This window comes from Bubalus kerabau, chromosome 10 (assembly GCF_029407905.1).
Source record: "Bubalus kerabau isolate K-KA32 ecotype Philippines breed swamp buffalo chromosome 10, PCC_UOA_SB_1v2, whole genome shotgun sequence".
NCBI classification, from domain to species: domain Eukaryota; kingdom Metazoa; phylum Chordata; class Mammalia; order Artiodactyla; family Bovidae; genus Bubalus; species Bubalus kerabau.
In genome coordinates, this window is record NC_073633.1 from 91,778,696 (window position 1) to 91,802,024 (window position 23,329).

Below are 23,329 nucleotides of genomic sequence, written 5' to 3' on the forward strand. Positions count from 1 at the left end.
GATCACAGCCTGATTCATTAGCCATTTAGTTTTCTCATGCCCTCTTCATGCACCACGTTCCCACATCTACAGCTCCAGTGGAGATGCTGCTAAGCTATCAAAAAAGATGCCACAGCTTGACTTCAAGTCCAGGAGTAGTTGCTGGCCTCTACGGAGCAGGCTTCCCAGGTGGCGCTAGTGGTAAAGAACATGTCTGCCAAAGACAAAGAGCTGCAGGTTCAATCCCTGGGTTGGGAAGCTCCCCTGGAGAAGGGCATGGCAACCCACTCCACTATTCTTGCCTGGAGAACCCCATGGACAGAGGATCCTGGTGGGCTACAGTCCATGGGGTTGCAAAGAGTTGGATATGACTGAAGTGACTTAGCACGCACGCAGAGGGATCAGACATTGCTAATTTTCTGTAGAGAGCCAGGAAGGCTTGAGTTCCAGGTCAGTGGGTCCCGAAGCTCCCAGGGATGACAGCTGAAATAGAATCAGGAACCAGGGCCCTTTTCAGGAAGCAGTCCCTAAAATGTACTCACCCTGAAGGTGTACCTATTGATACTGATAAGTAGATATACCGATAACTAGATAGAACGTGTGGTAAGCTGCTCAGTAAATGTCTCTCCAGTGGATACATACAGAATAGTTCAATGTAAAATCTACCTGACATTTGTATACCTGTCCCATCCCTGGTGGGAATCAGCCAAGAGACAGCACTACCCTGGAGACCGCCAGAATATCATTATTGAAAACCGCTGATACACTATCTTAATTAAATCTCATAACAACCCTATGAGGCAAGTAGTTTTAATCCTCATTTTACACATTCAGACGCTAAAGAGGTAAAAGAACTCGCCCAGGATCCCAAAGCTCATTGTTGTTGTCATTCAGTCACTCAGTCGTGTCCAATTCTTTGTGACCCCGAGAGCTGTGGCATGCCAGGCTTCCCTGTCCTTCACCATCTCCCAGAGCTTGTTCAAACTCATGTCCATTGAGTTGGTGATGCCCTCCAAGCATCTCGTGCTCTTGCTGTCCCCAGCTCCTCCTGCCTTCAGTCTTTCCCAGCATCAGGATCTTTTCTAATGAGTTGGCTCTTTGCATGTTTCGCTTCAGCATCAGTCCTTCCAATGAGTATTCAGGGTTGATTTCATTTCGGATTGACTGGTTTGATCTCCTTGCAGTCCAAGGGACTCTCAAGAGTAACTTGATAATAACAACTCTCAAGTTGTTACTGTCCAACACCACAGTTCAAAAGCATCGATTCTTCGGCACTCAGACTTCTTTATGATCCAACACTCACATCCATGTGACTATTGCAAATAACATAGCTTTGACTATACAGACCTTTATTGAAAAGTAATGTCTCTTGTTTTTAATATGTTGTCTAGGTTGGTCATAACTTTTCTTCCAAGGAGCAAGCATCTTTTAAAGCTCATAATGCAGAATAAAACTTGAGTACACTGAATCCAGAGCTCACAGTAGATCTGACTTCTTCCACACAAAAAGCAACCCCAAATATCACTTGAATCTCAGGTGACAGCCCCTGGGAATTCTCAGCAAACTGAAGCATTGCCCCAAGGAGCATGTGGGAGAGACATGTGGAAATGAACACAGGAAACCTATCTCCTTATTACTGGTTCTGATGCTAATCAGCTGTGGGACTGTGACAACACTTTCTGACTCTGGGCTTCAGTTTCCAGATCTGTTAAATGAAGTCAAGAATGTATCTGTGGAGTTTGGGGAGAGGACCTTGATAACCTAGGGCAAGGAACAGAGATGTCAGAATGGTTTCTAAGAGAACAGAAGTTCTGTGTTCCCTGGAGAAAGATGGGAAACACTATTGGAAAACTGAGAATAGTGAAAGTGAATTTAATGTATTAATACAAATTCTTAAATGGGTATGAGTTCTTTCAAATACTCCATTGTAATCCAAGACTCCATGATTTCTACCCCCAAAATTGGGTGCCTCCAATGAGAACCAGTGGTTCTAAAGCCACAATGGTGCTCAAACTTGGCTGAACATTGAGGTCACCTGGGTATCTTCAATCATACGGATGCTTAGGTTCCCTCTCACAGATCCTATGGAGAAGGAAATGGCAACCCACTCCAGTATTCTTGCCTAGAGAATCCTGTGGACAGAGGAGTCTGGTGGCCTGCTGTCTGTAGGGTCGCACAGAGTCGGACATGACTGAAGTGACTTAGCATGCATGCATGCACTGGAGAAGGAAATGGCAACCCACTCCAGTATTTTTGCCTGGAGAATCCCAGGGACGGGGAGCCTGGTGGGCTGCTGTCTATGGTGTCACACAGAGTCGGACACGACTGAAGTGACTTAGCAGCAGCAGCAGCACAGATCCTAATCTGAGATATGATTCAGGCTTCGGGAATGTGGAGAGTTGCCCATGGGATTTTAATGCGCAGACCAAGCTGAGAATCTCAGCCCCAGAGCTTTGAATTCTTCATTTTGGGGGTGAAGATAAAAAGAAAAACAAGGAAGCACAGGCACCCAATGGCTTTTTAATGAGCAAACAAATCACCTAGATGTCTCTTAAAATGCAGCCTCTAGTTCAGTAGGTCCAGGGTGATCCTGGGCTTTTAACAAGCTCCCAGGGCATGCCCACACACTGTCCCCAGACTCTGCCTGAGAAGCCAGGCTGCAGCTTGGATAAATATGAGATGAGACTTATGGCTCTTTAGGTCAGCTGAGACTTTTCTTCTTTGAGGTCAGTTTTCTGATCTATAAAACGCAGACAAGCAGTAGCACTTACACCACAGAATTCTTGGATGCTTAAATGAGGTAACAGAGTATACATTTCTAGCACAATAGAAATGTTCAGTTTTTAATTGTTAGGATATCCGACACTCTGGGAAGGCTTATCATCTGCCAGGAATGTTTCAAGTGCTTTCAAGCCTTAACTTATCCAAGCCTCAAAACAACTCTGTGAGGTAGGTACTATTATTTCATCATCCCTGTTTTACTGATTTTCCCAGCTACTGAGGCACAGAGAGGTGGGGTATCTTAGTTTACTAAGCAGGCCTGGGAGCATCTAAGTCGTGTTTGAACCCAGGGAAGATCTGGGCCCTTATTCCTCCCTAGGGCTGCAATCACCGCAGGCCTGACCTTCCAGAGGCCGTTGACTTCTTTTCTGCAGAATGGGCTGTGCACCAGCAGGGGGCAGCATAGGGCTACATGCGTGCAGAGCCCACTTACCGGGCGCTGTGCTGGGCACCTCACTACAAAACCTGCGCTGGGTCTTCAGCGTCTTAGAACTCCCCTCTCTTTTCCGTCCTCAAGTTGTCGCCTAGGAGGCCGTCCGGGGATCCATGAAAAAAGAAGAGTCCTACTGAAGAGATTCAAATCTGAAGTTCCCCAATGTAAGACCAGGTTCGCAGGGAAAGCAAAGAGGGGAAGTGAGTTTGCGCTTCTCGCCTTTACCCCAGGAGCGCAACCAGCCCGGGAAATCTACAAATCTGTCTTTATTCCGAAAGTCCAACAAGGGCTGAGGAGCTCAGCCAAGTGGGCAAAAGTCGAGAATCCCTCTTGGATACCACAGAGCCGTTTGGAGGCGCCGGGCATCCGTGTGGGCGCGCAGGGAATGCGGACTGACAGGGAGGAGACTCTATTTAGAGGATTACCTTCGCAAAAGCGAAGGGCATTTTCTTGCAGAGTGCCCCGGGAGGGGGCAAATGAATTTGAGAAAGCAGTGCCAGGGTGAGGGGGTTAACCGGGCGGTTTCCATGGCGCCTGGGGCGTGGGGGGGAGGAATGCACCCGCAAGCGGTGGCGAAACAACTGTACTGTCCGGCCAGCGGCTAGAGAAGGCTGGAGGCTGTGGGGGCGGGGTGGGGTGGGGTGGGGTGGGAGTGGGGGTGGGGGGTTCGTAGTGGGGTGGAAGCCGCGCACGGCGGGGGCGGGGCGGTCACGTGTGCGGAGGGGGCGAGGCTGCAAGCCGCCGAGGAGCAATCCGAGTCCCAGCCGAGTGGCTGCGCCGCCGGGAGAAAACTGTGACCAGGACCTAGGGGCTGAAGGTGGCAGGACGCCTCCGAGGCACTCAAGGCACCAGCGGCCAGGACCTGGCTCAGGCCGGTCTGCAGCCGGTCTGGGGGACAACTGTCAGGGACGGAGGACGCCAAGGAAAAGTGAGAGCCGAAGCTTGGGGCTGAGCGGAAGAGTCCCACTCGCTGGCTTTTACGCAGGCTGGGGACTCAGTTTATTCCTCTGGAGCAGGCTGGGCAAGTGCCACGTCAGCTGTAGCTGACCAGGCGACACCACTGTCCTTTAAGTCGACTCGAGTTGTCAGCACCTGCTTAGGGCGCCAGGAGAGGCTGCGGTCATGGTGAATGAAGACCCTAACCAACAGGACCACGATGGCACCCCTTCGCAAACTTCGGCGCTCCAGGAGCACCCCGATTTCTCAGTCCACCCCAGCGTCTCGGCCCACCCCAGCGTCTCGATGCACCCCAGCGTCTCGGCCCACCCCAGCGTCTCGATCCACCCCAGCGTCTCGGCTCACCCCAGCGTCTCGATCCACCCCAGTGTCTCTGTATACCCTAGTAGTTCGGCCCACCCAAGTACCTTGGCTCAACCTAGTGGCTTGATCCAACCCAGTAGCTCGGGCCCTGAAGATCTTAGCGTGATCAAGGTGAGCAAGCGCCGGTGGGCGGTGGTCCTGGTGTTCAGCTGCTACTCCATGTGCAACGCCTTCCAGTGGATCCAGTACGGCTCCATCAATAACATCTTCATGAACTTCTACGGGGTCAGTGCCTTTGCCATCGACTGGCTGTCCATGTGCTACATGCTGACCTACATCCCTCTGCTCCTGCCGGTGGCCTGGCTCTTGGAAAAATTTGGCCTGCGGACCGTCGCCCTCACTGGCTCCGCTCTCAACTGCCTGGGGGCCTGGGTGAAGCTGGGCAGCCTGAAGCCACGTCTCTTCCCAGTCACGGTGCTGGGCCAGGTCGTCTGCTCCGTGGCCCAGGTCTTCATCCTGGGTATGCCCTCCCGCATTGCTTCCGTCTGGTTCGGGGCTAATGAGGTGTCAACTGCCTGCTCCATAGCTGTCTTTGGCAATCAGGTGGGTAGAGGAGTGGGTGGCGTTCACTGTGGGACTGAGGGTGTTGGTTGTACCAAACTGCTTCACTGTGTGAAGACTAGCTTTCCGACTTCAGCAGTGTTTGTGACTCTGGCTGACTGTGGCTGGGTGTGACTGAGTGAGTGGATGATTGTGACCGAGCGAGTATGTAAGAGAAGTGGGGAAACGAAAGGAAGGGCCTTTGCTGTCACCGCAGTTTCTCTTCCTCCAGCAGAAAGCGTGCTTCTGAAACACATGTTGTCTTTATGATCTTATTCCTGAACTTACTTCACCAGCTTGAACAGGATAGCTCTTTCTCAGGGAATAGCTCCTGGCCGTCAGACTATTCTGTGTCATCAGAGGTTGGCCCGTGTTTTTTGCCTGTCCAACCAGCTTTCCCAGAGTGCAGCATCTCCTACACCACGTGGAAAGGCAAGAGCAACGTTGGCACTGCGCTCACCTTCTTTATATACAGCTGGAGCCAGGACAGTGGGAGCAGTGCTTGGTGTCAAATGCCTACCCTGAGAGTTAGAGTCAAGTCCAGGAGGATGGAATCAAATTCTTGCTCTGAATTTCCAAGGCCTAGAAGCCATGGGAAGGCCTGAAAAGTTCACATCTTAATCCTTTGTCTTTCCTCCTTAGGGGAAGGAGAATATTAAATTCTTTGCATCTCTGTCTGGATATGACCCAGAAAGGTGGGCTTGTTGTGAGTCTGATCCCTGTGTCCGAAAGGCTGAGGCAGCTATTTACGGGGTCCTTCTTTATCTGGACCACTGCCTGGGGGGGTGGGTCTCACTTCTTCCAAAGCACATGCAGTTTTGGTGACATATCTAACAAATGACCAGGAACCCTTAGTTCTTGAAGGCTTGTTTTCTCTTCCCTGTTTATTACATTTAGAACAGGGGTCCCGACTTTTGGGCCATGGACAGGTACCTCCTGTCAGATCAGCGGTGGCATTAGATGAGAAATAAAGTGCGCAGTAAATGTGATGAGCTTGAATCATCCCCAAACCATCCACCCCTCCCAGCCTGTGCAAAAATTGTCTTTCATGAAACCTGTCCTTGGTGCCAAAAGGTTGGGAACTGCTGATTTAGAACGTTTAAGCTTTCATTTAGAAAGTTCTTATTTGGGTCAGAAATTTCCAAACTTCTCTAAAGGTAAATTGTCATTCTGTTCATCTTTACCACCGGAAAGGTAACTTGAGCTAAATTTTTTCAGGCCAGTAAGTCCTGCCACTTGGGTAATAGTGTAAGCAGTCAGTGAAAGCAACAGGCCTTCTCAGCACGAGCAGGCAACAGAAAAGCCTCTACCCAGTTTTCTTTAACCTGTGGGTTTGACCATTCAGAAGATTGAATGGAATTAAGGGCTGGGGAAGAAACCAGTTGGATATTTTTGTTCAGGGTAATTAAAAAATAGGTACTGAGGGTGACATTTACAACACCCTGTACTCGAAGGTCGGAGAAGGCAGTGGCACCCCACTCCAGTACTCTTGCCTGGAAAATCCCATGGACGGGGGAGCCTGGTAGGCTGCAGTTCATGGGGTCACTAAGAGTCGGACACGTCTGAGCGACTTCACTTTGACTTTTCACTTTCATGCATTGGAGAAGGAAATGGCAACCCACTCCAGTGTTCTTGCCTGGAGAATCCCAGGGACGGGGGAGCCTGGTGGGCTGCCGTCTGTGGGGTCACACAGGGTCAGGCATAGCATAGCATACTCGAAGGTGCTGTGACCACAGATTTGAATATCTCCATTGCAGCATTGTTGGTGGGGTTGACGTTACTGGATGTTTTCTTTATCCGAGGGTGAAGCTGAGGAGTCGGGGGGCAGGATCTTTCATGTCTCCAGAGGGTTAAAGCTGTCTATTTGCAGCCCCAGCAGGATTCAGATAAGGTCACTGCAGTCCCAAACCCATTGTTTGGGGAGGGCAGGAGAGAGATGCACCCTCAGGTGGCCTGGTGAGATCAGAGAACCCAACACTTTTTTTGTTAACCATGGAGCAAAAGCTAATTGCTTTTCAGACTTCTCCACACACACCTGTGAGGGAGAAGTTTAAGTGTTAGTCACTCAGTCGTGTCTGACTCTTTGCAACCCCATGGACTGTATCCCACCAGGCTCCTCTGTCCATGGGATTCTCTAGGCAAGAATACTGGAGTGGGTTGCCATTCCCTTCTCCAGGGGATCATCCAGACCCAGGGATCAAACCCAGGTCTCAAGCATTGCAGGCAGATTCTTTACCATCTGAGCCACCAGGGAAGCCCTAACTTAAAGCCAAATATATCTTTAAAATTTAGTATGAATAGTTAGCCATTTCCTACCCCTACTCCCCACCAAGGTCAGAAAACGCTAAGAATTTCACATTGAAAGACACCCTAACAGCATATATTCTTGTCATGGAGCCATCAATTTAGTGTGTTCTTTTAGGCTTAACCCACCGGGCTAAGTTAAAAAATTATGAAAAGCTGAACTGCTTATGCTTCCTCACGTAGAGGTGACTGGCTCTTGGCATGTGTTTTAACCTTTTTTCCTAAGTAAAGCATGATGGAATAGTGGAGAAATATTAATAGAACACCTTGAGCTCTTTTTTTAGGGGAAAAAAAAAATAGATTCCATGAAGCTGTCTAAACAGACTATAAGCGTCTTTTCAGAGAGTTACTCTTCGTGGCCGCAGACTTCACACTGATCAGCCAAACTCCTGTTCCCTGGTAATTCTGACCTCATTCATTCCTTGACTCAATAGGCATTTACCCAGAACCTGCAGTGGCTCAGTTGGTAAAGAATCTGCCTGCAATGCACGAGACCTGCACTTGATCCCTGGGTGGGAAAGATCCCCTGGAGGAGGAAATGGCAACCCACTCCAGTATTCTTGCCTAGGAAATCCCATGGACAGAGGAGCCTGGCGGGCTACAGTCCCTGGGGTTGCAAGAGTTGGAAACGACTTAGCGACTAAACCACTACCAGCATGGCTGGTGTATTAGAATAGAAACAGACGCCTTGGCCAGGTGCTGTGCTGGGGCTACACAGAGGATCCCTTGCCTTCAGAGTTCTCCTCCCAGGCTTTTAAATTGTACCAGGCACCAACATCCAGATTTAAAAAAAAACAAACACACAAGAAGCAACAAGATGAGGGTATAGAGGATTTGTTTTCAGTTCTTTGTGAGGTTTTTACTGTTTTCTTGTCATTGCTAAGGGAAGATTGAAGGAGAAAGAAGCTAATTTCTATCAAACACCTATGATAATACAAGGCACTTTTTTATCCATATGGTTTTTTTTTTTTTTTTAAGCCTCTGAGGTGGGTGGGATTGTCTTTGTTGTTACAGGTGAGAAACTTCAGATGCAGATAAATGGAGCAACCTTTTCCAGGGTCCTACAGGCCCTGAGTGATAAAAAGGAGGTTTGAAGCCAGTTCCACTTCCACAGGCCCTGTCAGTGGGCCATTATTGGGTCTTCATGGGGACAAAGCATATATTTAAAAATAAAAACGGCACGATTCCGAGTTTCAAGTTTTGGTCCTGTGTCTCGAGGTTTGTTGGTGGTGACGCAGTGTCTAGCAGTTTGTCTAGAATTTGTGAGCCAGCCCCTGCCTTCTGTTCTGACTTTCCAGGCATTAGCATTGCCTCCTCACCTGATGGATTTCCCAGGTGGCTCAGTGTAAAAGAAGCCGCCTGCCAATGCAGGAGACACAGGAGATGTGGGTTCAGTCCCTGGGTTGGGAAGATCCCCTGGAAGAGGAAATGGCAACCCACTCCAGTATTCTTGCTTGGGAGATTGCATGGACAGAGGGGCCCAGCGGGCTGCAGCCTGTGGGGTCACAAAAAGCTGGGCGTGACTAGCAGGCACACTTCACCTGCTGCCTGCGGAGGGGCTGTTCCTGCCTCCCTGAGCCTCAGGAAGGTGGGGCTCCAGGCTCCGGGGCGAAGAAACCAGTGGATCTGAGCTGGGGTGAGAGTGGACAGGGAGTCGTGGACCGCAGCTGAGGCACTTGCTGTGACCCTCGCACAGGTGGTAGCAGTTCCGCAGTGTTCGCAACACTGGTTCCATTGTTTCCAGGGAGAACCATCTGTGTGGGGTTTTGAGTGATGTGGACACATTGTTATTGAGCCAGGCAGGGAGGAAAGCCTTGTGTGAGATCTGGTGACCCCTTGGTAGCATGGGAGTGAGGGAGATGTGGGAGCAGGGTTAGATCTTCAAGGCAGCCCCAGCCCCAATGAGGAGCCTCCAGCGCTGAGACCAGAAGGGATTTCCTCCAGGGCCCCAGGGCAGCTCCCAGCATAGCGCCACCCAGAAAAAGACTAGAGAGAACCAGTTTGCTTTTCAACGTGAGGAAAATACAGTTACCTTAGAGTTCTACAGCAGCCTTGGCTGTGGCCTTTGGAGAATAGCCCTGTCCAATAGAAATATAATGAAAGCCACAAACACAAGCCACATCCATGACCAAATTTTCTAGGAGCCACATGAAAAACAGGTAAAATGTAGATTTGTTTACAAAAGTAAACAGAACAGTGAAATTAGGTTTAGAACTATATTTTATTTAACTCGGTATATCCAACATAGTATTTTGACATGTAATCAATGTAATAAAATTACCGAGAGGCTGTTTTACATTCTTTTTCCATGGTGAGTCTTTAGAAGTTGGCATGTATTTTAGGCCTACAGGCTAGCAACATTTTCCATTATGTCTGGAATGATGATGCTAATTGTAGTGGAGGAAGAAGTTTTCCTTGACTGTCTTAGGGTCCCCAGCTAAAAATTAAATGGACAAAGTCAGATTAATAAAAGCAAATTATGCATAATTATTTACTATAAATATTAGGTGACACGGAAGTGTTTGTGAGGAAATGAAGCAATAGTTGGACCTATGCACTTCAAAAAAAAAAGATTTTATTTATTTTTGGTTGTGCTGGGTCTTCGTTGTTGCATGGACTTTTCTCTAGTTGCAGCAAGCAGGGGCTACTCTAGTTGTGTGTGGGCTTCTCATTGCGGAGGTTTCTCTTATTGAAGAGCACGCGCTCTAGGGTGTGTGGGCTTCAGCAGTTGTGGCTCCCAGGCTCTAGAGCACAGGCTCAACAGTTGTGGCACACGGGCTTAGTTGCTCTGCCATATGTGGGATCTTCCGGCATCAGGGATTGAACTCGTGTCTCCTGCACTGGCAGGCTAATTCTTTACCACTGAGTCACCAGGGAAGTCCAGACTTGTGCACTTCTGTGCCGGGTTTGATAAGAGTGGACACGCAGAGGATAGGTCTGAGATCATTGTAGATCGGGAGCACTGTCAAGGCCTATATGTCAGGATTCTTTTCTGCAGTGTCCTTTTATCTTCAGAGACAAGGATGCTCCCTTCCTCTGGGTGCCAGGAGGGTACCTCCCACAGGAGGGTTTTAAGGCTCGTTTTGGGGAAGAAGGGGAAGGAGGGGGGAGGAGGTCAGAGTGACCTTCCTGCTTTGCAGTTCTCAAACTCCTTCAGCTTAAAATATTCACTATGCCAAGGTCCCATATTCGGGGGCATTGGGTCCTGAATCTCATCATATTTCAAGCATTTGGAAATCAGGCTCTCGTGGATAAATGCGGGCTCTAGGAAAGTGAGTCACATCTTGAGGAGGTGGTGTTCACTGGACTGGCTGGTCCTCTGTTGCCCAGGGAGACTGGGTGTTCCTGAGGCTGACTCAGGAGTCAAGGTCAGGAGAGGTGGCTGGCCAGCCTCGTCTTGTTCCAGACTCCCAAGCACATGGGTGGGTCAAAGTTCAGGCTTATCAATCTGGCTGTTGCCATGTCAGAGAAACTCACAAGGTCTGAGTGATGTCTGAGGAGAGGTGAAGGCCAGTGCCTGTGTGCTTGTGTTTGTGGTCACTGTCAAGGCACGTGAAGCACCTGCCCTCGTGGCTGGCTACTTGCTGACCTCCCCTTCTGGTTGGGAGAGAGGACCAGGTAGGGACTGGGAGAGCCAGGGCAAGGCTGGTGGAGACTGGCATGAGAAGGGGTGGGGCCAGGACCAACCCTCTAATGCTCATGGGGGCAGCCAGGTCGTGCAAGGAAAAGTGACACAGGAGGGGGGTCACAGCATCGTGAGAGCACGCGTCCCAGCTGAACTGGCAGCTGCTTCAGCCTCCGCCAACCATTCTTATACACAGCACGACCGTCTCATGTTATCAGACCATCTCATTTGTTGTTGCCTTTAAAGAAGCCAGAAACCAGATTTTTACTTAAAAATTTTTAATTGTGCTAAAATTATAACTTATTCATAATTTTAACCATTCATAAGTATACAGTTCAATGGCATTGAGTAGTTTCACAATGTTGTTTAAGAATTACCAGTATCTATACCCGAATATTTATTTTTATCATTCCCAACAACTCTGTACTCATTAAACAGGAACTCCTCTATAATCTCTATTCTATCACTACTCTATTCTACTTTCTGTCTCCATTAATTTGCCTATTCAAGGTACTGCATAGAACCAAAATCATGCAATATTTTGTCTTTGGAGTCTGGCTTATGAAATCTGTTTTTGTTTTTTGTTAATTCTGATAAAACTCAAAAATTATGCTGTTGTTACTGTCCATGTTTTGAGATTGTGGGTCATATAAGACTTCTAGGGTGAGACTTCTAGGGAAGGTAAAGAGGAACTGAATGCCAGTTCTGGTTTCTCCTTCATGCAAAGCCGTCACCAAAGATACAGGCAGGTGGGTGAGCTCAGAGGCTGGCCACTCGGGGAAGGAAACTAGACCAGTGCTCCCTCAAATGGTGCCCATTTACCTCACCTGTGGGTCCAGGACGGACGACAGATGCCTGGGCCCTCACCTGGACTTCCCAATCAGATCCTCCAGGGAAGAGGCCAGGCGCCTGTGTTTCCACCTGGCTTCCCAGGCGAGGTTTGTGATCAGACGTGAAATCAGCAGGAGAGAGGAGCTCCGTGCCCTGGGAAGGCGCCCTCCTGCCTGGAGCCGGGTTCCTGTCAGGGCTGGCGTGTCTGTGCTGCTGTAGGAAGGGTCCAGCTCCCAGGGGGAGGAGCTGGGAGCTCATTCTCCAGAGTGAGACGGGAGGGTGGGCTTGGGGCAGCGCTTATAATTCTGATTCACTTGAGGTTCTGAAAATAAACAAAGCCCTGGGGGTTTGGGGGGGTTTGGGGGGGTGGGGAGGCCCTGCAGGCCTGTGAGGTGGAACCATAGCAGAAGCTCCTAATCCTCCTTCTTTGACCTTCAGCTCAGTGCACTGCTCGGGAGGAGGCTCTGGTAGCCTGGCCTGACTCCCGACTTGGCCGTGTTGTGTTGGCAGGCAGTCTTGAGGGTCTGATGATTCCGTGGAATCAAGTCTACGTCTTCAGTTTAGCATCCAGGGCCCCTCCTTCCTTGCCTTTCCTAGCCAGCCTGTCTCTTGTTCCCTCCCAGTGTTTCCCCTGCTTTGACCTTGCTTTTCCCCTGCTCTGGCTTCTTAGTTCTGTCCTTGAAGATACATTGCTTAGAGATTAAGCCTATAGCCTTGGAGAGTGACATCAGTAGATGGTGAACCAGGAAGCTCCACACGCTTCTTCTCCCATGGAAACATTAAATAAATGAGAAACTGGCTAAAATAACCTTCCCTATGGCATTTCTGTACATCAAAGATCTACAACAACCAAGGAAGGAAACACCCAACTGAAGAAAAAGTCACATTCAAAATGGTAGAAAGTTTCATGGCCATTTTGCTCAAGTTTGCCCCTCCCCTCTCCCTTCTCCTGTGCCTCCCTGCAAAACTGAGAGCACAAAGCAGACCAAACTTGCAACATTTTACATCGATTGTTTCTATAATAACAATGAACAATCCCCAAAGGAAAGTAAGAAAACAATTCCAATTACAGTATCATTGAAGAAAACACTTGAGTCATTTAACCAGCAAAATGAAAGACTTGTGCACTGAAACTGTAAAATGTTGCTGAAAAAAATTAAAGAAGTCATAAATAATTGTAAAAACATCCTGTGTTCATGGATTGGAAGACCTTAACATTGTTAAGATGTCAATACTACACAAAGCGGTAGTATAAATCTATAAATTCAGCACAATCACTATCAAAATCCTGATTTTTTTTACATATGAAGAAAAAAAATGCATCCTAAAATTCATATGTGGAAGTTTAAGGGACATTGAGTAGTCAAAGCAATCTTGGAAAAGAATCACAAAGTTGGAGATCTGACACTTAAATGTGTCTAATAAAACTAACAAAACTAATAACAAAGCTATAGTAATCATGACAGTGTAGTATCAGCGTAAAGACAGACTTACAGACCAAAGGAATACACAGTCCAGAAATAAACCCTCACATCAGTTCAGTTCAGTCGCTCAGTCATGTCCAACTCTGAGACCCCCTGAATCACAGCACGCCAGGCCTCCCTGTCCATCACCAGCTCCTGGAGTCTACTCAAACTCATGTCCATCGAGTTGGTGATGTCATCCAGCCGTCTCATCCTCTGTCATCCCCTTCTCCTCCTGCCTCCAATCCCTCCCAGAATCAGAGTTTTTTCCAATGAGTCAACTCTTCTTATGAGGTGGCCAGAGCATCAGTCCTTCCAATGAACACCCAGGACTGATCTCCTTCAGAATGAACTGGTTGGATCTCCTTGCAGTCCAAGGGACTCTCAAGAGTCTTCTCCAACACCACAGTTCAAAAGCATCAATTCTTTGGTGCTCAGCCTTCTTCACAGTCCAACTCTCACATCCATACATGACCACTTTACGCAGTCAAATGATTTTCAACAAGAGTGTCAAGACCGTTTAAGAGGAAAAGGACAGCCTTTTTTTTTTTTTTTATAATAGACTTTGTTTTCTAGAGCAGTTCCTAGGGTCACAGCAAAATCAAGAGGAAGGTAGAGGTTTCCCATATATTCCCCGCACCTGCTTCTTGTGTAGCCTCTCACATTGTCAACAGCCCCCACTAGAGCGGTGCATGGGTTACAACCGATGAACCTACAAGGACACATGATGATCACCAGTCTTTTCAACAAATGGTATTGCGAGAAGCTATAAAACTCTGAGAAGAAAATGTAGGGGGAAATCTTCATGATACTGGATTTGGTAATGATGGCAGCGGTTTCTGGGATGTGACACTAAAAACGTCTATAACAACAATAGCATAACTGGACTACATCAAAATGGAAAACTTTCATCTAAAAAGGACTCTCTCAACAGAATGAAAAGGCTAGCCGTGGAATGGGAGAAACTATCTGCAAATCATGTATCTGATATGCAGTTCATAGCCAGCATACATAAAGAACTCCTGCAGCTGAACAACATCGAACACACAACCCAATTTAAAAATGAGCCAAAGACTTGAATAGAAATTTCTCTCCCCCAAAAATGCGTGGATGCTCAATAAGTATATGAAAAAAAGCTCAACATTAGGGAAACACAAATCAAAACTGCAATGAGATGCCACTTCATTGCCCCTTAAGATGACTGTCCAAAAGAAAAAAGTAATAAATGTAGGAAAAAATGTGGAGAAATTGTAACCCTTGTGCATCGCTGATGGAAATGTAAAATGGTGCAGTCACATGGAAGACAGTGTGGCACTTCCTCAAAAAACTAAAAACAGAATTACCATAGCATTTAGCAATTCTACTTCTGGGTATATACCCAAAAGAATTCAAAGCAGGAACTTGAACAGATATTTGTACCCATGTTTATGGCATGATTCTTCACAATCGCTAAAAGGTGGAAGCAACCCAAGTGTTCATCTATGGCTGATTGTTAAAATATGAAATATACACATGCTGGAATATTATTCATTCTTAAAGGAAATTCTGACATGCTACACATGGATGGACCTTAAAGACACTGTGGCTGAGTTGAATATGGTAGTCACAAAAAATAGATATTCTGGAATTCTACTTATGTGACGTATTGAGCTGTCTTTTTTTTCTGACACCAACCAATTCTGACTTTCTGCGATACCAACTGGGTGTTCCCCAATTCAGTTAACTCGGACACTAACTACTTGGAGATAGTGCAGACCCCAGAAATTAAGGGCTTGGACTCACAAGACTGTCTCCATTTGCAAGTCCTGCTTCTGCTGCTGCTAAGTCACTTCAGTCGTGTCCGACTCTGTGCGACCCCATAGACGGCAGCCCACCAGGCTCCCCCGTCCCTGGGATTCTCCAGGCAAGAACACTGGAGTGGATTGCCATTTCCTTCTCCAATGCATGAAAGTGAAAACTGAAAGTGAAGTCGCTCAGACGTGTCCGACTCTTAGCGACCCCATGGACTGCAGCCTACCAGGCTCCTCCGTCCATGGCATTTTCCAGGCAAGAGTACTGGAGTGGGGTGCCATTGCCTTCTCCGTTGCAAGTCCTAGGGACCCCCTTTATTTCTGACTGACTAGCTATAAGGTGGGGTTGCTATGAGCCCTGCTCAGGATCTGTAATTTGCTAGAATGGTTCAGGGAACTCAGATATACAGTTGACTTACCTGTTTTTCCTGGTTTATTATAAAGGGTACAAGTCAGGAAAAGCCAAGTGGAGGAGATTTCAGAGCCTCTGTGGGGTGCCTCCCTCTTAGCACTTTGATGTCATGTGTTTACCAGCCTCACAGAATTTTCCTGGCTCAAGAGTTTTTGTAGAGCTCAATTCCCAGCTGCCCTCCTATTCTCAAGGAGGGGGAGAGGGGTTTGCTGCTGCTGCTGCTGCTGCTAAGTCGCATCAGTCGTGTCTGACTCTGTGCGACCCCATAAACAGCAGCTCACCAGGCTCCCCCTTCCCTGGGATTCTCCAGGCAAGAATACTGGAGTGGTTTGTCATTTCCTTATCCAGCGAGGAAAGTGAAAAGTGAAAGTGAAGTCGCTCAGTCGTGGACTGCAGCCTACCAGGTTCCTCTGTCCATGGGATTTCCCAGGCAAGAGTACTGGAGTGGGCTGCCATTGCCTTCTCCGGGGGTTTGCTGAAAGTTCCCAAACTCTAATCACTTGAGCTTCTGGAGACCAGCTCCATCCCACGGCTCTAGAGGGGCCCCAGTCTGAGTCACCTCATAGCATAAGCTCCGGTGTGATGGAAACAGGATCCTTATGAATCACAAAGGATACTCCTATCACTCAGAAAAGCCCAGGGTTTAGAGCTCTGTACCAGGAACCAGAGTAAAGACTAAATAAATTTTTATTATACCACAGATACTGGGAGTAATCAAATTCATAGAGGCAAAATGTAGAATGGTGGTTTTGGGGGGCTGGGGCAGGAGGGTGGCAGGAGCTCGTGTTTAATGGATACAGAGATTCAGTTTGGAAAGCTGAAAAGTATTGGCGATGGATGGAGGCGATGGTTGCACGGTAATATGAATGCACTTAGTGCTGCTGAACTGTACAGTTAGAAACAATGAAAATAGTAAAGGTTAGGCCATATGTGTGTGTGTGTGTGTGTGTGTATTCTACTTCAAAAGAAACAAGCTACACACTGCTTGGGAGGTGTTTCCTGCGCTTGGGTACCTGGTACCTGCTCACCCTGCCGTCACCTCGTCAGTCTCGGTGCCGGCAGAAGGTGGTCCTTGCCCTTCTGTGTAACTGCTGAGTTTCCATGGATACTGGCCTTTTTTCCCCCATGGTTCGTGTTTCCCTGTTTCCTTAACTTTTCTCCTGTCCTCTTCCCCTGTTCCTCCACCTCCTCTAAATGGGAAACTTGCCAAAGCACTGGAACCCTGACTAGTACATCTCTCCCGTGTCTCAGGCCTCTGGGCATAGCAGGCGCTTATGAATGGTCAGACTTATTAGTAAACAAGTATTCCTTTCCTGAGGGTAAGTAAGGTGACCACTCAGGTAGCTGAGAGCTCAGGTGGTTGTCGAAAGGGACTCTCATGCCTGGATTGTCTTCCTGACATGACTCAATCTTATTCCTTCAGTGGAAAAATCTATTCAGTCCTTACGGGGCACCTTGAACTCTGCTGGGCCCATGATGGTTAGAACACTGTCTTTAGCCCTGCTGTGTACTCTTGGACAAGGCCTTAACTTTTCTAACTTTTGGCATCTTCTTTTGCAAGATGGAGATAATATTGAAAGAAAGCATTAGTTACTCAGTTGTATCCGACTCTTTGTTCCTCCGTGGACTGTAGCCCACCAAACTCTGTCCATGGAATTCTCGAGGCAAGAATACAGGAGTGAGTTGCCATTGTCTTCTCTGGGGGACTCCCCGACCCAGGGGTCGAACCCAGGTCTCCTACATTGCAGGCAGACTCTTTACCATCTGAGCCATCTGGGAGCCCACAGGAGATAATATTACTAATGGATATGAACTTGGGAAAACTTGGGGAGATGGTAGGAACAGGGGAGGCCTGGAGTGCTGTAGTTCATGGGGTCACAAAGAGTCAGACAGGACTGGGCAACTGAACAGCAGCTGCAAAAGGCGGCTGAGAGGAGTAATGAGCGCATTTAGTGAGCAGAGTTTATCTGCCGAATGAAGAACAGGTGCTGTCGCTACTATATCCTCAACACGGATAATTGGCTGCTGATCTGGAAAGAGAGACCAGCACTAAATGCTCATTATAGCACTGTGTGGCAGGCTTATGGGTCCATGTGTACAGGACATTCAGGCCTCACTCTGTGGGAGGACATGCTCCAGAGTGAACGTCGGGGGACCCAGCCGGACAGCATCCCCAAGGGGGTGATGGTTATGAGCCGATTCTCCATGAATGAAGTGACCAGGAATTGGGTCAACAGGGAAGAGTGGGCCTTTCTAGAAGTTTCCAGGCAGTATCCTGATGGGGACTTGTTCCTCTTGAGAACTACTCAGACTAAAAGCTGTCTGGTGCTGGGAGATGGTGTTACCTTCCCAGTGTGTGGTTGATGGAACCTGGCATCTGTGTTGAAGATTTTAGGGTCAGGGATGATACAGGTACTGGGCCGGCTCTACACATCAGACCTCAGGCTTACAAATCCAAGACCCTACTGAAGGAGGGATGGCTCCCAGGCTTATCAGGTGGACACAGCCCTTTTCCACTGCCTGAATCTTGATGTTTATCCAACAAAGCTGTTAACAGGATGTCCTTTCCTTGCCTTCACCTCCCCCCAACCCTGCCCCTGACATCAAAGGGCCCTGTGTGAATTGGTTGGATCCCTATCAGAGATCCCTATCAGGGCTTTTTCCCCAGTGGCTCAGACAGTATCTGCCTGCAAAGCAGGAGACCTGGGTTCAATCTCTGGGTTGGGAAGACGCACCTGGAGAAGGAAATGAAAACCCACTCCAGTATTCTTGCCTGGAGAATTCCACGGAGAGAGGAGCCTGGTGGGCTATACAGTCCAGGGGGTCGCCAAGACTCGGACACAACTCAGTGGCTAACACTATCAGAGATGATAAAGAGCTACAGGGTTAGGGTGCAAGTGGGTGTTTGCTCTTCTTTCTTTCTTCTCTATCTCTTGACTTCTGTCTAGCACCATCCCAAACTTAACCCAAGGGAGCATCTCCCTTGTCTAGGTTCTTCAGGACTATGGGCCTTTGTCTTTGCTGAGTTATTCAGGGGTGGGAGGTATCCTGCAGGTTCTGGAGGCCCATCCGGACTCCTCTGCCTCTTCCCCCTTTTGCAAGCATCTCTCCTTTTCTCTGCTGGTGAAATCTGTAGCTTGGCCTCTGAGCCCCACTCGGTTGGAGATGAGGCCTTGCCCCAGCGTGAGGACAGAGAGCACCAGGGCACTGTGTTTGCAGGAGGGTCTTGGGAGGTAGGGCTAGCTTTCCCTTGATCATCAACTTCTTGGGATTAGACACAGTGTCCCTGAACCACAAGTGGAGTGGTATTTGCTGTGGCTCCTGTCCGACTCTTTCGAGAGGAGGTGAACACAAACCCCTTTCGGTACCAGATCAGTCTTGATGGGACAACTCTGCTGACTCCAGGAAGGAAGGGGACAGGAGCTGGAGCAAGGTTGGGGGTTATTTTTCTTCCTTTTCCTCTCCCCTGGACATTCCTGATCTCTACCCCCACGTTGCTGTGTTGGCATGGCTGTGTCCGCCCTGCTGGCTCTGGACGCAGCTATCTCTGCTCAGGGCCATTTGCTGTGCCCACCAACTCAGAAATGTAGGAAGTGGGGTGCCATGAGTCGTGGCCTTAAAGTGGGGTCCGTCGCAACCAGCTGTTTGGGGTGGTGGCTCCCCCTTGAGCAGTCCTCGCTTCCTCAGACCTTTGACCTGGGCTTCCTGTTTGTGGAGCCACTCAGTGAACTCAGAGGCCCGTTTCTTCTCTGTCAAGGAGCTAGGCAGGAGCACGCCGGGGTCCCACCATCCACCCCTGCCTGGGACTCCAAGGAAGGCAGTAGCTGGGAATTAGCTCTTGATTTCTGTCCTTGGGGGGTGCTAAGTCACTTCAGTCATGGCCGACTCTGTGCAGCTCTATGGGCCGTAGTCCATCAAGCTCCTCTGTCCATGGGATTTCCCAGGCAAGAATACAGGAGCGGGTTGCCATGCCCGTCTCTAGGAGATCTTCCCAACCCAGGGATCGAACCCTCGTCTCCTATGTCTCCTGTATTGGCAGGCAGCTTCTTTACCACTAGCACCACCTGGGGAGTCCTCGGGGCAGTGAAGGGCCATTGTTTCTAAGTGAGCTCCAGGAATCTCCAGCTTCAGCACCACCTGGGCGGGGGATGGGGAAAGGGGGAGTGTTGTTGTTAGATATGCAGATTGCCAGGCCTAGGGGGCCAGATCCAGGGAATTACCCTCTCCAGAGTGGGACTTTAGAATCTGTGGTTTTGATTCTCCACCAGGGACTGTGATATTGAAATTTGAGAACTCCTGATACGGGAGCCGTGGGACCCTGACCCGGCTCTGCCAGCACCTGTCTTTGGGGCCTCTGGTTGGACACCTGCCCTCTTGGTGCATCAGCTTCCTTATCTGTAACGAGGAAGCCAGCCTCACAGGTGGACATCCACATTAAACGAGGTGTGAAAGCTCCTGAACCTGGAGGAGCCTCCACAGACATTCACTGAGTGCACATCCTTCTTCTCCCTCCCACCAAACGCAGGTTCGCAGCACTCCTTCAGGTGCCTCTGGATCTAGGCCTTTCTTTCATCTCAGCTGCTCTCCCAGGAACACCACTCACCGACCCTCCTCCCTGACACCATAGGTCAGGAAGGAACTTAAGCAGACCTGCCTGTCTACTCCCTCCACCGATGCGTTAGGTTGGTGCTGGCATCCCCACCCTTCTAGAAATAGGTCACCCCCCATAAGACCTTCTTTATAGAAAACAGGCCAGAAGAGGCCTTAGTGGGCACACGGTGGGGACTGAGAACGTGCTGATGGAAAGATGGATGACTGGTGTTCTGGTTTTACCCTTTATCTTTGGGGCATTGTCTTCTCATTGCTGAAGGGAGATTCCAGAGCATATATTTGCCATCGAATGACATGTCACCCAGGGGCTCAGGAGCATGGGAGTGGTGGGTGGAGGAAAAATGCAGCTTGGCCCAGCCCTCTTACTAATCTTTTCCACTTTTTATGTGTCAGTGGGCCTCCTGAGAAAATCCCCTCCACCTGCTTCCTCAGCAGCCTTGGAAGCTGGTCCTGGGAAGAGTGGCAGGTGGGGAAGCTCCTCCTTCTTTGAGACTGGCTGACTTGAGGGGTGAGGCCTGGGAAGACCTGGCTGCCAAGAGACATTCTCAGCCTGTAGCCTTGGGACAGGCATCTCAATAATGCCTTGCTTTATTTGTGGAGTCAAGACAGCCCTAGGGCTTCCCTGGTGTCTCGGTGGTTAAGAATCTGCTTGCCAAGCAGGAGATGCGGGTTTGATCCCTGGGTCAGGAAGATCCCCTGGAGCAGGGAATGGCAACCCACTCCAGTATTCTTGCCCAGAGAATTCCAGGGACAGAGGGGCCTGGCGGGTTAGTCTATGGGATCGCAAAAGAGGCAGCAACTATACAACGGTCATGACAGTCCTCCTTGGAAATGTTCGGTTCTCTCAAGGCTACTGTGAGGGAAGGAAGTTGTGTTTGCAGGGATCAGATCACCACTCTCATTTTGTTGAGAGACACCCAGAGATATTGACATTTTCTCCAGTTACTGTAGTGCCTCTGACTCGCTGTCCAGAAAGAACTTTAAGAAGAAAGTTATTTATTTACTTGGCTGTTTTGGGTCTTAGTTGGGGCATGTGGGATCTAGTTCCCTGACCAGGGATCGAACCCAGGCCCCCCTACATTGGGAACATGGGCTCTTAGCCACTGGACCACCAGGGATGCCCCTAGAAGGAACTTTGATAATAGGTCCAGAGTAATTGTTAGCCATTCTAACATTCAAATGACCCAAACACATTCCTTAGTTATGTAGCAAACCCCATTGCAAAGGACCCCATTGGTCCCTGGCTCATCTTGGGTCTCAGACCACGTGTTCCTGGGCTGTGTGGCTGCTTGAAGCCTGGCTCAGTGAGGCTCTGTGGGAAGAGAACAGGGCTGGGAGTGGACCAGCAGAAGTCCTGATGTTACCTCACTACTGATCAGCTCTGTGACTTCAGCGAGTTGAGCCAACTCAGTTATGAAATGGAGAGAAGGACGGGCCCTCCCAGGGCTCTGTGTCTCATCTGTGCCATGGGCTTCCTGCTGTTCACCTCACTGGATGGTTTTGATGCTGTTTGTATGCTGGACGTGCAGGTGCCTTGAAAACTGTGAAATTCTGTGCAAATGTGGGCTTTTGAAAGTGAAAATGATAGTTGCTCAGTCGTGCCCAACTCTTTGTGATCCCAGGACTTTTACAGTCCATGGAATTCTCTAGGCCAGAATACTGGAGGGGGTAGCCTTTCCCTTCTTGAGGGGATCTTCCCAACCCAGGGATCAAACCCAGGTCTCCCATACTGTAGGCGGATTCTTTACCAACGGAGCCACAAGGGAAGCCCAAGAATACTGGCATGGGTAGCCTACCCCTTCTCCAGGGCATGTTCCTGACCCAGGGATCGAACCGGCGTCCCCTGCATTGTAGGTGGATTCTTTAACCAACTGAGCTATCAGGGAAGCCCCTTAAGTGCCCTGAAAAAAAATGTCTGTAGACCTGCCCATGACACTCAGAAAGTAAAAGGCTTCCTGTATATAGATCAGGTCCTGGCCACCTGGTAAAGAGCCACCTTGGATTAGGGGCCACACCCTTGGTTTACAGGGCTCACCATTCTTGATTTTAGGGTCAGCTGTTGATTTCATACAAAGTTCCAGTCGTTCTGGTTGTCGGGGCCTCTCCCAGAGCTGCTGGGTTCCAGAGCATCCCTGCTGATTTGGTCTTTTTGACTTGAGCCATGATGCAGCTCCTGAGGTCCTATGGACCATTCTAACTCCTTTTTGATTCCAAGAAGGCCTTTTGCCGGGGGTTGGCACAAAGCAGCTTTTCAATCTCTGTATGCCCTGATGGCTCCCGTCTTCAATGTGGGCAGTAGCCTTGGTGGCAGAACGCAGAACTGACTTAGCCCTCACTGTCAGGAGAGGCTCCCGGGAGCAAGAAGCCTTCCTCAGGGCCTAGTGGTCCTGGTGTTACCACAGTTTCTCCCGGGCCCCTTACAGTTGGGCTTTCCTGGTGGCTCAGTCGGTAAAGAACCTGCCTGCAATGCAGAAGACCCGAGTTTGATCCCCGGGTCAGGAGGATCCCCTGGAAAAGGAAATGGCAGCCTACTGTGGTATTCTTGCCCAGGAAATCCCATGGACAGAGCAGCCTGGTGGACTACAGTCCATGGGGTCGCAAAGAGTCGGACACGACTGAGCTACTAAACCACCACCAGCAACCACCTAAGGGTGATGCTGCCCCACAGTAACAAGCGGGGACTGGTGGGGCTCAGACCGTCCATGTGCCTGTGATCACCGACTTTTCTCTCTCCAGAGTTCTTCTGTCTCTCCTTGGGGAAGAGGGGACCCCATTATCTGCCCCAGGAGTGCTCGCCTTGTATTCTCATGCTGCTCCACAAAAATCCACATCCTTTACCAGGGTGTCCCCACTGTGGGCCAGATCTCTGTCCCTTTCAAGTACCTGACACAGGCCCCTGGCCATCAGTCTTTGTTTCTCTTTGAATTCTATTGATTCTGGATTGCATCCATTCCAGCCAGCCTCTGGGTATTTCCCCAGTTGACAGACCACATGTAATGTGACAAATGAGAGCAGTGAATGAAGGCTCTAACCCCCTTGGCTGTCTATCTCATGTGGTACAACCTTGGATTAAGGGTTTCGATGGCTGGTGGTTTTGTCGTTATGTCTGGCTCTTTGTGACCCTATGGACTGTAGCATGCCAGGCACCTCCATCCATGGAATTTCCCAAGCAGGAATACTGGAACGGGTTGCCATTTCCTTCTCCAGGAGGTCTTCCCAACCCAGGGATTGGATCCAGCT

General features: G+C 49.2%; 1 protein-coding gene across 2 annotated transcripts in view; it reads left to right on the forward strand.

The window, feature by feature from the left end:
* The first annotated feature begins 3,948 nt into the window (after positions 1 to 3,948).
* The window catches only part of LOC129621818 (feline leukemia virus subgroup C receptor-related protein 2), a 57,296-nt gene continuing 37,915 nt past the window's right edge, over positions 3,949 to 23,329 (forward strand). For both annotated transcript variants that reach the window (XM_055538694.1, XM_055538695.1), the window contains exon 1: positions 3,949 to 5,056. In XM_055538694.1, the coding sequence (XP_055394669.1) occupies positions 4,316 to 5,056 (741 nt within the window). In that variant the 5' untranslated portion in view covers positions 3,949 to 4,315. The remainder of the gene's footprint in view (positions 5,057 to 23,329) is intronic.